The 15,427-nt window shown below is 33.8% G+C and overlaps 1 protein-coding gene across 1 annotated transcript in view; it reads right to left on the bottom strand.

The window, feature by feature from the left end:
- AKAP9 (A-kinase anchoring protein 9) overlaps window positions 1-15,427 on the bottom strand; it is a 187,950-nt gene that overhangs the window by 33,946 nt on the left and 138,577 nt on the right. The window contains exons 24-30 of the mRNA XM_080818398.1: window positions 13,604-13,766; window positions 12,348-12,560; window positions 11,356-11,394; window positions 9,728-9,960; window positions 8,278-8,397; window positions 5,084-5,260; window positions 4,333-4,437 (exon numbers count right to left, since the gene is read on the bottom strand). Coding sequence (XP_080674524.1) covers window positions 4,333-4,437; window positions 5,084-5,260; window positions 8,278-8,397; window positions 9,728-9,960; window positions 11,356-11,394; window positions 12,348-12,560; window positions 13,604-13,766 — 1,050 coding nt within the window. The remainder of the gene's footprint in view (window positions 1-4,332; window positions 4,438-5,083; window positions 5,261-8,277; window positions 8,398-9,727; window positions 9,961-11,355; window positions 11,395-12,347; window positions 12,561-13,603; window positions 13,767-15,427) is intronic.

Raw genomic sequence — 15,427 nt, 5'->3', positions numbered from 1 at the left:
TCATGGGAGGAAGGGAAAGAGTCCACATTTTAAATCTTATTTCATGTTAAATTTAGTTGCTATCAAAAGGTTCAAGAAAGCTGCAAAATTAAGTCAGTTGTTTTAGCTACCAAATGAGACTAGCTCAAATTAGTCAATACTAATACTTAACCTAATGAAAGGTTTGGCTGCATGTGCCTTGCTTAAGTAGACGAAAGGAGAGGTAGACACTAGGACTCTGAGATCCTTATGTCTGAAATACAGAAACTTAAACAGCAAGTTATTAATACCATTTTAGGATAAAATTAGAGAACTCCTATACGCTAGTACAATAGAAATTTAGCTCTTTTCTGAGTACAGATTCCTGTTAATGTTAAAGCAATCACTCTGAAATGGTTATACAGAGACTGAAACTAATCAGTTTTAAGAGCTAGTTACCATTATATTTTAAAAGTTGGGTCTGATTAAGGAACAGTCGTTTAGCTCAATGCTTTGTAGCTACTTTAGCTACTTAATAAATATTTAATGAATGATCAAAATTGCTGCATTAATAGCAACCTAGAATGCAGGAGCAACATTATTCAGTAGTAGCTGGCTCAGAGGGCAGCCTATAAATCATTTATTTCCTTAGAACTTGAAAGGAACCATATGCTGCTTACACCCAGACATGTAATCAGAATCGTATCTTAGCACTAACAAGGCAAAGCCCCTTAACAGAAATAGTATTAATGCTAATAATAGTAGCCATCATTTATAGACAATTTGTTGTTAGGTATTCCATAAGGCGCTTTACCGATATCATTTTTTAAACTCTCTAACAACCTTATGAGATCTTAATTGGATTATTCCCATTTTGAAGATGAGGAAGGAGTCACTGAGAACAAAGTACCTTGTCTTGAGGTCACAAGCTAGTATGTGGTGAGGAGTTTACCTTTGGAGCCTTACATTCTTTCCTTTCTTTTTTTTTTTTTTTTAAAGATTTTATTTGAGAGAGTGTGAGCAAGCAAGTGGTGTGGAAGGGCACAGGGAGAGGGAGAGGAAGAATCTCCAGCAGTCCGCTGAGTGAGGAACCCGACAACGTGGGACTCCATCCTGTGACCCTGAGATCCTGACCTGAGCCTAAATCAAGAGCCAGATGCTTAATGACTGAGCCACCCAGGTGCTCCTAGAGCCTCACATCCTTAACTATCATTTATCCTGCTTATAATAACTAATGTCTGGAACTCATACTTATTTTCTGTGCACTGGTATTAAACTTGGTAAACACACCTTAAACACATTTAATAGTTGCTCATATATAATTATCAGGTTGGTTTGCTGAAAACTATGGTGATTTTATCTTCTTCAAAGTTATCTAATGCAGTAGTATTTATACCTATCCTTATCTTTCACAGCTACTTTTGATGAAAGGTATTACTTTAATATACACGTAGACATTTAAGTTCAAAAATGATGCTCTACCTCAAATGCTATTTGATTTTTGGGGTACCTCTTAATTCTCTTCGCCTACTTCACACTCCCCCCAAAACCAACCTCCCCTCTGGCAACCATCAGTTTGTTCTGTGTATTTAAGAGTCTATTTTTTCATTTATTTGTTTTACTTTCTTGATACAAGAGTTTATGGTCAAATTCTAAATTTGATCTAAAGTCTTGCTATTCAAAACGTGGTCCCTAGAGCAGCACAACTGGCATCACCTGAGAACATGTGAGATGCACAGACTCCAAAGCCCCATGCCAGACCTACTCAATCTGAATCTTCTTTTTAATAAGATCCCCAGGGGATTCATGTGCACACCAAAGTCTGAGAAACAATGGCCTAAAGTACTAACATTTCTGTTCTAAGAATCTGAATTTGAGTCATCACAACAGAGACCTCAATTCCCAAAGACAACAACTGTAGGATTCTTTCCTCCTGTTCAGCCAGACTCCAGTTTCAGTCCCAGGCTGTCCTATTATTGAGTCTATAACAACCAAAACCACAAGAATATTACTAGGGTTTTAAAATAGAACGGTGGCTATTTGTTTTAATCCCATTTACTTTAGCTACTAAATGTTATCTATACTGTTTGATTATATTAATTTGCAACTATTTGTGTTTTCTTTTAAAACCTTTTTTTATCTCTTTCAAATGTGTATATGCCTTCTTAGTTAGACATTAGATCTTTGAAATCTGCTAGTTTTACAACTGGATAGTGGTAATCAACATGTACTACGGTCTTAATAAATGCTGAGTGATAGTCTTTAATACTTCTTACCAACAAGGCAAAATATTCCCCAGTTCTTTAGCAGTACAGCATCAAAGGACTCCAGAATCAGAGAAATCTAGGAGGAATGCTTGCTTAACCACCTACTGTGTGACTATGAACAAGTTGTTTAACCTCTCTTAAGACTCAGTTTACTCATCTGTAAAATGGAGGTAACACTAGAGCCTATCCTCAGGGAGACTGTAAAGATTAATGACATTACGCTTTTAAAATACCACTTCTAGCACAGACCTCCACAAAGTTAACTACAATTACTTATTACTGCCATCTATGAGCTAGATTTCATTAACTCTATAGAGTTAAGACCTACTGAAGGCATCTTTTTCTTAAAGAAATTCTTCCTCCTATTTTCCCCACATTATTTCCTTTTTCTTATCATCCTATCTTTAAAGTTTCTTCTCTTTCTATTAATTTTGCATTTCTAAACATACGATAAACTTTAAAAAAGTTGTGCACAGATTAAGGCTATGAGAATAGTAGAAAAAAATATAATGACACATACAGACATCTTCTGTTGATATTCCATCAGATATCTGGAAACATTTGCCTAACGCAGGAGAGAATGCTTAAGAAGTTATTTTCATTAAAATATTTATCTTTTAATTCTATGTTCCTCCTCTCTTTCAGTCTTTAGTCACAAATGAGTGGGTTCTGACAGAGTACTTGTCACTGTTATTAAAAACTAGGTAGACTAGGATGAACTATCATTTTAACCCTTTACTCACTCAACACACCTGGCTCTATCCTATCTATAACCACTGTGAGTTGGTTGACAGAAGCTGGCTGACCGGCCTCCTTGTACTTCTGAACAGCTATGATTCTGAGTAAAAGGTAGACTGCTATCAAATACTGACCTCAAAATATTAAGTGTCAGTAATGTTATATTAAATTCAGAAGATAATTAAAATATAAAGTTAGTAAAGTTAATCAACTATCCATAATCAACTATCATTGTTTCAGGGTTCAGTTTTGAAAGTCTATCTTTTTAGAGAGCAGACAATTTCTCTATTACTGTAAGGCACTTTAAATGTTCTTTTCAAAACACATAAAAGTGGTTACAGATAAACAAGTGTTGCCTGCCTGCTGCAGAAAAACCAAAAGAGCAAAATAATCAAGAACCTTTTAGATAAACATTAGTCAGTATAATATGATAGTGAGAAAATAAACCTTCTCATGGAGATGATCATTTCTATTCATCACTTAGATAGAGGGCTTTTTTCTGAGCCACAAGTTTCCTGAGCTGGATTTTAGTTGATATCTAAATCATTCTTATATTTTACAAAGGACTTATTAACATTCATTTACTCTTTAAGTTCAATAGATATTTGTTAAAATATATTAAATATCCTGAGAAAATTATATGGAAATAAAAATGTAATTTAAAACACCTTACGTATTTTAAATGATATGATATAGGTAGAAAATGCAGAGTACAATATGTTTTAGAAAAGCTAATAGTAGACCAAGATTTAAATAAGTTTAATTTAAATTGAAATTAGAAATTATTACTGTATTAAAAGTGGATTTTCTTTTTGTTTGAGAAGGGAGGCGGTAGAAAAACACAGGAAAACTTTATATAATTACTGTATTGTTAAACTTTTGTTTTAAGAACATGTTTAGTATATTGTAAAATAGCACGATAATAACCTCCCAGGGCAACGTAACGTAAAAAACAAAACAAAAAACCCAAAAAACAAAAAACCAAACCCTACAGCAAACTAGCAATACTTCAAAGCCCATGGTAAGTAAGAAAAATAGGGAGACACTGCCTTTTGTCCCAACACAACTCTCTCTACACTCTCCTCTTCACTCAGTTCATATTTACTTTCTTTTTGTCTTTAAAACTTCTTCCTGTGTCAAGGCCTTTACATTTGTCCCCTCTACCTGTAACACTCTTCCTCATACCAATGTATTTGTTTAAATCTTTATTGTCTTCAAGGTCAACTTAAGCAATGAGCTAAGAAATCATCTAAACTTTGGTTTTAGATTATAAACTCCATTCTATACAAATGGTATTCTTGAATAACTTATTTAAAATTATTTAAAAATATTTCAAACCACATTTTGTCATTAAAGGTAAACCACTTACCTCTTTTTCCTTTCGGTCTATGGCATCTCGCTCAGCCTGCAACTGTACTTCTAGGGACAATTCTGCTTTAGCTTCTATAGTTCCACACAGTTTTTGGTCCTCTACCTTTAAATATATAAGAATTTTTTCAAAACTTCAGACATTAAATCATGATTCATTTTAATTAGAGAAGTAGCACTTTCATTTCTCCAATTAGCAGTTGACAATCTACATGAGTGAATAATCAAAGTTATAGATACGCAGGTTTGAATGCATTTTTATATAAACAGGAATGTTTGACATTCTTAAAATTCATTCCTCAGGTAAAACGGAGGCTATCCCCTAAACTGTTCCCTTCCTAACCTTCCTTATCCTGCTCTTCTTCTTTCATTCTTGCTTTCTGCAGTATAATGGGAATAGACTTCATTCCTTAGTCTGGGATAAAGCATCAGCCTCAACTGGTGTCCACAGCTTTTTCACTTGGCTATTATTTTACAATTACAACCTTACTGACTGTTAAAAAGGATCATTAATTCTTCTGGTTTAGCTAATCTTCCTCTCTCAGGACTAAGGTATGCAAGTAACATCTGGAGATAGGAATAAACAGATACAGTTATGATGTCACTGAAGACATAAAGGTATATTTATATTTTGTAATAATATCAATAAAAAGTCAGTAGTAATTTTTAATTTAAAGGAACTGATGTTCATGTAACTAAGAGTAACTGGCATTAAAATACTTGATAAAATTAACCTAAAGAAAATGGCACACCTTTTGAAAAGTGTCTGCACTAACGAGTAAGGCTTGCTCCAGTTCCCTTACTCTGAATTCCAATTTCTCGATTTCTTCGTTCCGTTCTTGGATATCCCTCTGAAGCTGCTCTTTAGACAGCAAAAGCTCACTGCACTTGTCTGTTTTTTCTTTCAAATGATTTGTTAACTGTTCAACCTGGAAATATAATAAGCAAAAACTGTTAATTTAAAAAAATTTCAACAAGCTAATAACCTATCCTCATTTCAAAAAGTATTTTCAGACATGCTAATTTTATTTTTGATAAGGACAGCAATGATCGTCTCCAACTATGGTGACATTTTTTGAGTTGACAAAACAAAACAGTACTAATAAAACAGAAATAATACTGTTCTCATCAACCCTTTACAAAAAGTTCTTTCTCTTAAGACAAAGACTTTCTCCAGCTAGGAGGAGAAAAAAATTACATTTTTGAATAAAGTATAAATAAAGTATAAATCACACTAAAACCTAATAAAAATGACAAGTTTACAGAGTACTGACTTACATTCTTATGTGAGATAAGATAACCTTAAAAAATCTTTCATGGATTCTATTTTTCTTTCCACAAATGGTTATAATTGATACATATAATAAAACAATGGTTCTAAACACCACAGGATGGGAGAGCTTTAATATGGTCACTTAGAAAGCTTTCTCAGCCTATATGTTCCAGCACTGCAGAACAGAGATGACACTGTGGAGTGATGAGAGGGACCTGTGCACCCTGAGAGTTTCCCTAAGTAATCCTGATATTCGTGGTCTACTCGAGAATGGCTCTGTGACGGAAGAATTCAGGAAGCGTTAATAAAATAGCTTAAGAAATTCATTCTCATCAAGTGAGGAGAGAAAACTTACTAGAAAAAGAAGTGTGATGGTAGGAAAAAAAGGAATTCTAGCTTAGTTCAATGAGATATTTTAAGGAAATGATCTAGAGTGATATTTATTGTGCAAAACATTAAAACAAATGCAAACTTACCTATAATTACATGTTCAAGAATGACAATAACAAAGCCACTCAGGAGAAACTCTGATAGTCATGGGTGGACTAAGATTTGAACGTACAGTCAAGGAAGGAAGACAACAAAGCAGCAAAAACAGTACAATATACTGTTACAGTTAGCTTATTTTGATCTTGAGAAAATCAGAATCTGGGGAATCAGATTTGACAAGGTAAGGACAGAACAAATAGATCACACTGTTCCAGGAGAAAATCAAATGTACACATCCTTGTTAGTTTCTTAAAGTTTCGAGAATGAGGCAGGTCACAGTTTTCAAATGTAAGAAACCAAATAACAGGAAATGATAGGAAGTTCTAGAACTTTAATATTCCTTTGAGTTTCAACAAACACAGCTATTTTTCAAAAGCTGAAATTATGTTAGGAATAAGATCAGTAACTACAAACTCTGTGGGGATTGATAATTTTTCTCTTGTTATAGAAAAATATAGATAAAATAAAATATAGATAAGGCTATTCTATACCAGATTACTTCAATGAGAATGTAGGTAACATTTTACTATAATGAATTTATACACATTTTATGCACTCTGGAATTCTTTGAAGAGAAATGAAATCTAGTAAATTGTATAGAAATTATATACTATAAGATTTTTTTTTAAGATTTTATTTGACACAGAGAGAGAGATCACAAGCAGGCAGAGCAGCAGGCAGATAGAGAAGGGGAAGCAGGCTCCCTGCTGAGCAGAAAGCCTGATGTGGGGCTTGATTCCAGGACCCTGAGATCATGACCTGAGCCGAAGGCAGAAGCTTAACCCACTGAGCCACTCAGGCGCCCCAATACTATAAGATTTTTGAAAAAAATTAACTGTTACTATTTCTGAAAACAATGTTAATACTTCACTATGTAGTAGGCCAATACTCCTATGAGGTGGGTTCTATTACAATTTCTATTATAGAAGTGAGTAAACAATTTTAGAAAGTTTTAAAAAGTGACTTAGCCATTGTCATACACCTGGTAAATGGCAGAGCCATGATTCATTCAAACTAGGACGGCCTAATTCGCAAGCACGATCTCTTTATAACCATAAAAAGCCAACGTTAGGAATTTATACAATAAGTCTTCCCCATTCATGTAGCATTCATTTAGTAAATTTGGAGTTCTATGTTTCTATATGAGGAAACAGACAACTGGCATGAAAAAGTAGAGGCAGGGAGAGTGGTAGTGAGGCTACCAAAATTACCCAGCCAAACAGTATCAGTTAAGATTTAAGAAGATAAAAGGAACAGGAAGATCTAAGATGTAGTGCAACCCAACCACCAATGGGTTGGAAGCAGGGGTTGGGAAAAAGAGTGGAATCAAGGATGAATGCTGCATCTTAGCAATGAGGAAGGTATAACACTTACTGAAATGAAGAAGGAACATGTTTTATTCTTGTCCTTCTCTGCTGGGGGCTAGTCATTCGGAATCAAGAGCCCCCTTTTGAACATGTTAATTTTGAGACATCTAAATGGAGATATAGCGAGCATCTGAATATTCAAGTCCAGAGTTCAAAAGAGTATCGGGGATGGAGATATAAACGCATAGTCCTCTACCTGTAACTACTTGGGAAGAGACTATTAATAAGAAAGAAAGGGGCCAAAGACTAAGTCTTGGGGTACTCCATCATTTATTTGGGTTTAAAAATAAAGATTAGAGAGAGACCAATGAAGTAGGTATGTCACAGAAGCCAACTGTTTATGGAAGGGGGCTGTAATGAAAGCCTCTGAATGGCTGTGTATGAAGAAGACAGAGATATGATCAGTGGACATAGCCATGAGGTTGGTAACCTTCACAGGAATCATTTCAATGAAAAAGAGGATATAAAACCCCACTGAGACAGAGGGGTTGGAACTTCATTGCAGAAGATTGAGAAAAGAACACAAGATGGGGAAGTAAAGAGTGAATATGGACAATTCTTTTGATCAGGTTTGTTGGGAATGGGAATAGAAAAATAAGCAGAGAAGTTTATTTAATTGGGTAATACTGGAAGATAACTTTCAATGCAAACAATTTTTAGAGTTTCAAGATTCTTTCACACTGAAGAAATTTTTAATTTTCTGATTTTGAAGATTTATATATAATAGAATTTCCTTTAAGTTCTTCACAATACACATCTTATTTTACACATAACATACAAATTATTGTAAGGCAGACAACATCAGTAAAGTTCTTACCTCTCTAGTTTGATGTTCATTGATAGGCTGGAAACGAGGTATGACCTTAAGTTGCTGTTCTAGTTTCTGTATTTCCTGTTGGAATACATCTCTCTCATGTTCCCTATCAATGGCTTGCTCCTAAAGTTTAAATAACAATAACAGTAACAGATGAAACAACATATATTGAAGCTATTATTTCTGCTACTTCCCTTTAGTTACACACATAGCTTTATTTGAAGACAAACAACTGATGACCACAGAACAGCCCAAACCAAAAGGTTTAAAAAGATAGCATCTTGGGGCGCCTGGGTGGCTCAGTGGGTTAAAGCCTCTGCCTTCGGCTCAGGTCATGATCCCAGGGTCCTGGGATCGAGCCCCACATCGGGCTCTCTGCTCAGCAGGGAGCCTGCTTCCCCCTCTCTCTCTGCCTGCCTCTCTGCCCACTTGTGATCTCTGTCTGTCAAATAAATAAAAATCTTTAAAAAAAAAAAAAAAAAAAAAAAATAAAAAGATAGCATCTTTTGGGGGCGCCTGGGTGGCTCAGTGTGTTAAAGCCACTGCCTTCGGCTCGGGTCATGATCCTGGGATCGAGCCCTGCATTGGGCTCTCTGCTCAGCACGGAGCCTGCTTCCTCCCTTCTCTCTCTGCCTACTTGTGATCTGTCAAATAAATAAATAAAATCTTTAAAAAAAAAAAAAAGATAGCATCTTTTGTATGGTACATAGCCTATTTGGACTCTTTGATAAAACTTTATGCATTTAAGTATTATTTGAAGCACATTTTAAAAAACTGAATGTTAAATATAGACTAATATAAAAATATTGTTCCAAAAATGAGTTTATTTTTCTGAACAAAAGAGTAATTCCATTGTTAATTCAGTCATTAAAAAAAAAAAAAAAGCAGAGCAGATTATTTAGTAAATAAAGTTCTTTTATCCTAACCTAGATTTCATATCTAAAGTTATAAAATGTGTCAGAATCTGATTCCCTGGTCTATAGAGAGAATATCAGGCCTTAAATGAAATCTCAAAGAAGAAAATCCATGTGAAATTAGAGACTTCATATCATTTTGGAAGACAATAATAACAGCATAACAACTTCCAATCCCCTGTTTCCCAAAGCACACTGTTACTATGTATATCTTTTGTGGGTCAAACAGTATTGGCCAGTTAGCTTTACTCAGGATCCTCAACCTGTTTTTGCAGTTGGTTAAAGGAAAGACTAGGACAAGCTTAACTCTGAATTTGCAAAGGCTAACTGGTAGGGTTTATTCATAATCTGCTTGTACTGCTTTTAATTGTGATAGGTGAACTATTTGGAATAGTACTTTTCAGTTAATTGGTAGAAAACACATATATATGAAAATGCTAGAGTTCAAGAGTCTCTTCATAATTTAAAAGTCATAACTTAGAGTAACAACAAGTAAGCATTACACTGAGAAAATCAATATTCAAGTTGAGAATACTTACATCTAAAAATTTTCTCATTTTTTCTAATTGCTTTTCCAGTGCTTGGTTTTGCTGTCGTAAATCCATAAGCTCAGCATTTTTTTCTTGTTCCAGCTCTATAAACCTACTGACTTGTTCCTCAACATCTATTTCTAGAGCTTTCACTTGTTTTTGAAGGTCATCACGTACTTTTTCAGCTTGGCACTGTACTTCTAGTTTTTCCTTCATTAGTTTTTCTGTCTCCTGTAGTAATTCTGTTTATAAATATAAAAATATTCTAAGTTAAATCATAATTAATAATAACGAAATCACTGATAACTATGCTCAGATTTTACCTTATGAAATAAGAGGTCTGAGTTTTATTTCAAACTCATGGAAAAAAGGAAAATGTTCCTGTGAAAATATCAAATTATCACATTCCTATATAAGTAAGCAAGCTAATATCAAAAACTTATACTGTAGTAACAAAAAGAATGATCCTAGCACTAAAAACAATACTTGTGAAAATGCCATAGCAAATGACTGAAAAAAATAAGTAAATCCACTTGCACTATAAGGAAAAGAACAAAGTCTAATTAAATTTAAGCACAGAAATAACTCACCTCAGGCAAAAATCAAAACAATAAAGTCACTTTTATATGCATTCACAATACACATGAAGATCAAATACTGTACGTTTTTAACCAAGGCAAGTAAGAGTTATAGAAAAAAAAATACAACTATAATCAGAATTTCCTGTTAGTCTTTTTCCTTATTAGATCCATATTCCTGAGTTAGTCTTGCATGCTCATACATAAATGTATCAAGAAAAAACTAACAAGTATGAGAGGCGGTATGGTGTATTGCTTAAGAGCAGAGACTGTGGATTTGAATCCTAGCTCTGCCACTTATCTCCTATGTGAAACGTAGTATGATGTCTTCCAATTTCCTTATACATAAACTGGGGGTAGTAATAGTACTGATCTCTAACAGTTATTATGGATCAAATGAGTTAATATACATAATGAATAGTGCCTAGAGTATGATAAGCACTATATAAGTGTTAGCTATTATTATTAATATTAATAACACAATTATTAAGTATAAATAGCAAAGTAAAACAATTCTCTAATGAAAAAATAAAGGAACATAACCCGAGAGTCTTTACACTACTCAGTCTGCCAACAATGTACTCAGGACTAGGAATCTATAGAAAACAGCTTTTCTTTTAAAACAATACTGATGTAGACGTTAATACAAAAGTAAGTGAACCAGAAAGTCTTTTTACTTTACTAAATCTCATTGATCCTATTGTTACCATCATCTTATATTTCCTGATTTAGAAAGAGCACTTTAAAGTTATAGGCTCCAAAAGTTCAATGTATTTGTTTCTGTAAAAAATTGAAATGGTCTTAAGCTCTGTGGAAAAACAGATATAAGATGATGATCATTATGAATCTCAGTTGTTAATTTCAAATATAAATATGTATTTTATTGCAAGTAAAGTTTTTTGTTAAAGAGAAAAACTGTAAGTATGAAACACAACAGTAAAATTAGAGGTACGTTAGTTGGAAAAGTAGAGGTATGTGATTGAAAATCCAAGGGTCACCCAATTTTTGGAGTTGTAAGTTTACCACCCAAAGACTGGCCATGCCACTGTATAAACACACCTGCTCCAGGTGCTGCATCGACTGCAGCATCTACTAGTCCTATAAGAATAGAAAGAAAACACACACATACAGAACAAAGATATAATTTACATGTCTATTTCCTAAAATAGGATAATACGTATACACAAAAGAATCAGAAGTAAAAGTTGAAACCACTGGTAACACTTGATGTCTCAGTATTTCTTAAATATTTTACATGTATGATCTATATACTTTGAATATTAAAAAGTCCAACTCTAAACCTGTGTTAAACAAATTTGAGCAACAGAAACAACTGCATGAAATTACAAAAATGTTTGCTGTACATATTTCTAAATTGGTAAAATTCAACTAGTGAAACTACACATTTATAATTCTAACTGCATGTGTACTATGAAAGTGAGAGGATATGATAAAAAGGATTTTAAGTTCCACTGTCATAATGGCTGACATTTTTTTCTGCCAAACAAAGATATCACATCTGATTTCTCATTTAAGAAAAGATTAAAGGTTATTTATAAGTTGCACATTTTGAACTCCTACACAGGTTAAACCCGATGTCTGCCTGCTTCTAACAGTCACTGACCTTTTTCAATCTATTCTCCTGCAGGCCAAAATCCACCCCCACCTGTTTGCCCAAAGTGCTGATCAGTACTCTTAGTTATTTATTCCAAGTACACATTTTTGCTGCCTTTCTGCTATTAAAAGTACTTAATCTTACATGGTTTGAAAAATACCCTCCTTCATTATATGTAGCTTTCTTTAAAGGTAGAAGTTCAAGGATAAAGGATTATCTTTTCCAGTTAAAATCAGCCAAAGGAAAAAAGAAACAAAACAAAACAAAACACCCCTTACTCTACATGGTTGGCTTATAAAACATTTACCAAAGAGGTAGATTTTCTTTTAATTTTTCAATCCTCATATAAAATACAGGAATAAAGACAATGAAAGGGGCAAAGAGCCACCTTGAACTTTTAAGGAATGTTTCATATACAAAGTCTAAAAATACATACGCTGTTCAACAGGGCCTGCTTCTGCTTTCATAGCTTCTTTCTGTCTTGACAGTAATTCTCTTTCTTCTTGGATCTGCTGTTGCTCTGCTTCCAATTCTTGTAATCTATTACCTGCACATAACAATTCCTGCTCAAGACGATCTATTACATCAGTTTTTTCCTGAATCTGCCTTTCAAAAAGAGTTTTCTCATCTGCATAGCCATCAATGACACCTATAAGATAAAATTAACAGGGAATGGGATTATAACTTATTTCAAATCTTACCATTCGGTGTTATATAAGTAACAGGTATACTGTTAGCAAAACTTCATTCCAACATATTAAATGTTTTGAATGAATCTGCTGCTGATAGCAGTAGCAATTACGATATGTTTAATGCAACCTTTTTGTTGTTAACCTTTGTGCCTAAATACGAAGGTCCTTTGAACTTTTGTTTTATTTTGCTATGCTAATGCATTACATCATGTAGGTGTAACTCATTTTATTACACAGATATAAAAAGACAGGTTCCTGGAAAGCAATATAAATAAGATGCTTGTGAATCAAACCTTGTTTTAAATATACTAAAGAAAGCTGATATTTTAAGTGATTCTAGAAGGCCAACACCCACAACAGTATGGCAGAATATAAAAAGCATGAGGCTTTAGAGGCATAAAGCCTGGCATCACCATTTAATGGTGGCTTTGAACAATTTATTAACATTTCTTAGCTTCGGTCTTTTCATCCCTAAATTACTTCGCTAAATTTGCTTTAGGATTGTGGGATTATGGTAACAAATGACCATTATAAATTTTTATATTTTCCAAAAATTTCAATGCTTTCTGTAATTCTATTAAATTCTTTCTTTCTTTCTTTTTTAAAAAGATTTTATTTATTTATTTATCTGACAGAGAGAGAGAGAGAACACACTAGGCAGAGTGGCAGGCAGAGGGAGAGGGAGAAGCAGAGTCCTCACTGAGCAGACAGCCCATAAGGGACTGGATCCCAGGACCTTGGGATCATGACCTGAGCTGAAGGCAGACACTTAACCAACTGAGCCACACAGGCGCCCCTCTATTAAATACTTTCTCATAATTAAAAGCATATATGATTCTTAAAATTGCCTGGAGAAACTCCGAAGGCAAACTACAACTACATTTCAGTGGTCACTCTTAAATTAGAGTAGACTGGTAATGTCCAGATCTGTTTTGCATCAAAAAACTCTTTTTAAACTTGAAAGTTTTCCTCCCTCAGTTGCCAATGGCAAGTTGCTTACCCTCAGCCTTACTGAGCTCCACAGCCAGCTGTTCTCTGGCCCTGGACTCCTCATGTAGGCGCTCTCGCAGTTCTTCTTGGCACTTAAGAGACTCAGTCGCTTCTTGTTTCTGTCGAAATGACTCTCGCATCAACTCTGTCTGTGTAACTTTTGCATGTTCAAGCTAAACAAGGAGGGAAAGCATACATGAAGGAAGACAACTAAGTGTTGGGAAGGCCAATGTCATTCCCCAGTAAAGGTTTTTTTTGTTTTTTTTTTAAAAGGATTTTTAAATAAAAATAAAGACATACTGTTGAACTGCTGAACTATAGCCATGTAATATTTCTAGTGCATACTAACATTAGTAGGAGGAAAAAGTCAGTACACAAGTAGCTTAGCTACATACAACTTTACATAAGAGATGTATTTTAATTTGGTGTAAAAAAATGTTTCTTTTGGAAATAAACCACTTCACATCATTAGATCTGTATTTCATCACATAAAGAGAAACATAAAGTTAATGATACACAGGCTCTTTTTGTATTTTCTGAGGAATTTTCTTGAATTGTACTGTATGAAAAACTTAGTATCTTTTATATTGAACATTATTCATTGTGGACTCCTGCTATACACTGTGGGGAACTAATATATGCTTAATATAATGGGATCAATTAACAAAATCATAGTGGCAAACAAAATGAAATTATTATAACCCATGTTTTAACTAAAAAGCTTTATATTTCTTTCCATCTATGAAACATCTACAGGGCTCTATATGAATATTCAATTTATTTTCAAAACATTAGAATACAGAGGCATTATCCATAATTATTCATAAATACAGCCTCCTTAATACATGCTGTTATTGGCATAGCTATGTTCTTATACAATTTTAAAAGATGACAGTCAAGTACAGGCCAAAGCTCTCAAGAAAGAGTGATCACTGTTACCAGCTCCATGAAAGTATAGAAAAGCACTGTTTCTGCCTTAGCTTTCTGAACTTCTGACTGCCAGCACTGGCTTATCTGTTTTTATTTTTATTTTAAAAGAGAGAACACACAAGCAAGCATGGGGGGAAGGGGCAGAGGGAAAGGGAGAGAGAGAGAATCTTAAGCAGGCTCTATACCCAGCGCAAAGGTCTCCAAGTGGGGTCTCCAAGATCATGACCCGAACTGAAATTGAGAGTCAGATGCTTAACCGACTGAGCCACACAGGTGCCCCTATCTGTTATTATTTAAACAACTACATGAGAAAAAACTGACCTCAAATGTTTCTAGTATGTAGTCTTATAACATTAACACTATTTTTTTTTTACATTAACACTATTTAAATTTTTTTTTTTAAGCAGTTACCATGTATATTAAAAATAGGCTCACCAGGTAAGAATTTGTAAAATTACATACAAAGTACTTAGCATATTAGAAAGATGTTACCATGTTTTATGTTTAAAATATGAACCACTACACCAAAATGTAGTGGTTTCTAATTTATAGTCAAATATAATATATTATAAAATTATGATATTTAAGTGTATTTTATTCTTAAAGACTTCTGCTCTTCATATCTGAGTAGTATTTACCATAGCAAACAGATTTTAGAACTACTAACTAAAGATTTTTATGGTCACTCTATGTCAATTTCCAAAATATCTAGTGTGTGATTGTTCTTATTTTATTTAATAGGATGTATTAAATATCATTTACAAATACTATTTGGGGATAAGATGAATACACATTTATGACTTGTAATGGATAATGAGCATACATTTTAAATTACAAAATATTTCCTAAAATATCTGTACGTTGTTACCTCAACAAAAATAAAACTTTATATTTTCACTTTGAC

This window comes from Martes martes (assembly GCF_963455335.1).
Source record: "Martes martes genome assembly, chromosome: 11".
Lineage (NCBI taxonomy): Eukaryota > Metazoa > Chordata > Mammalia > Carnivora > Mustelidae > Martes > Martes martes.
The sequence above is the reverse complement of the archived record's forward strand: the minus strand, read 5'-3'. Positions and strand labels throughout refer to the sequence as shown.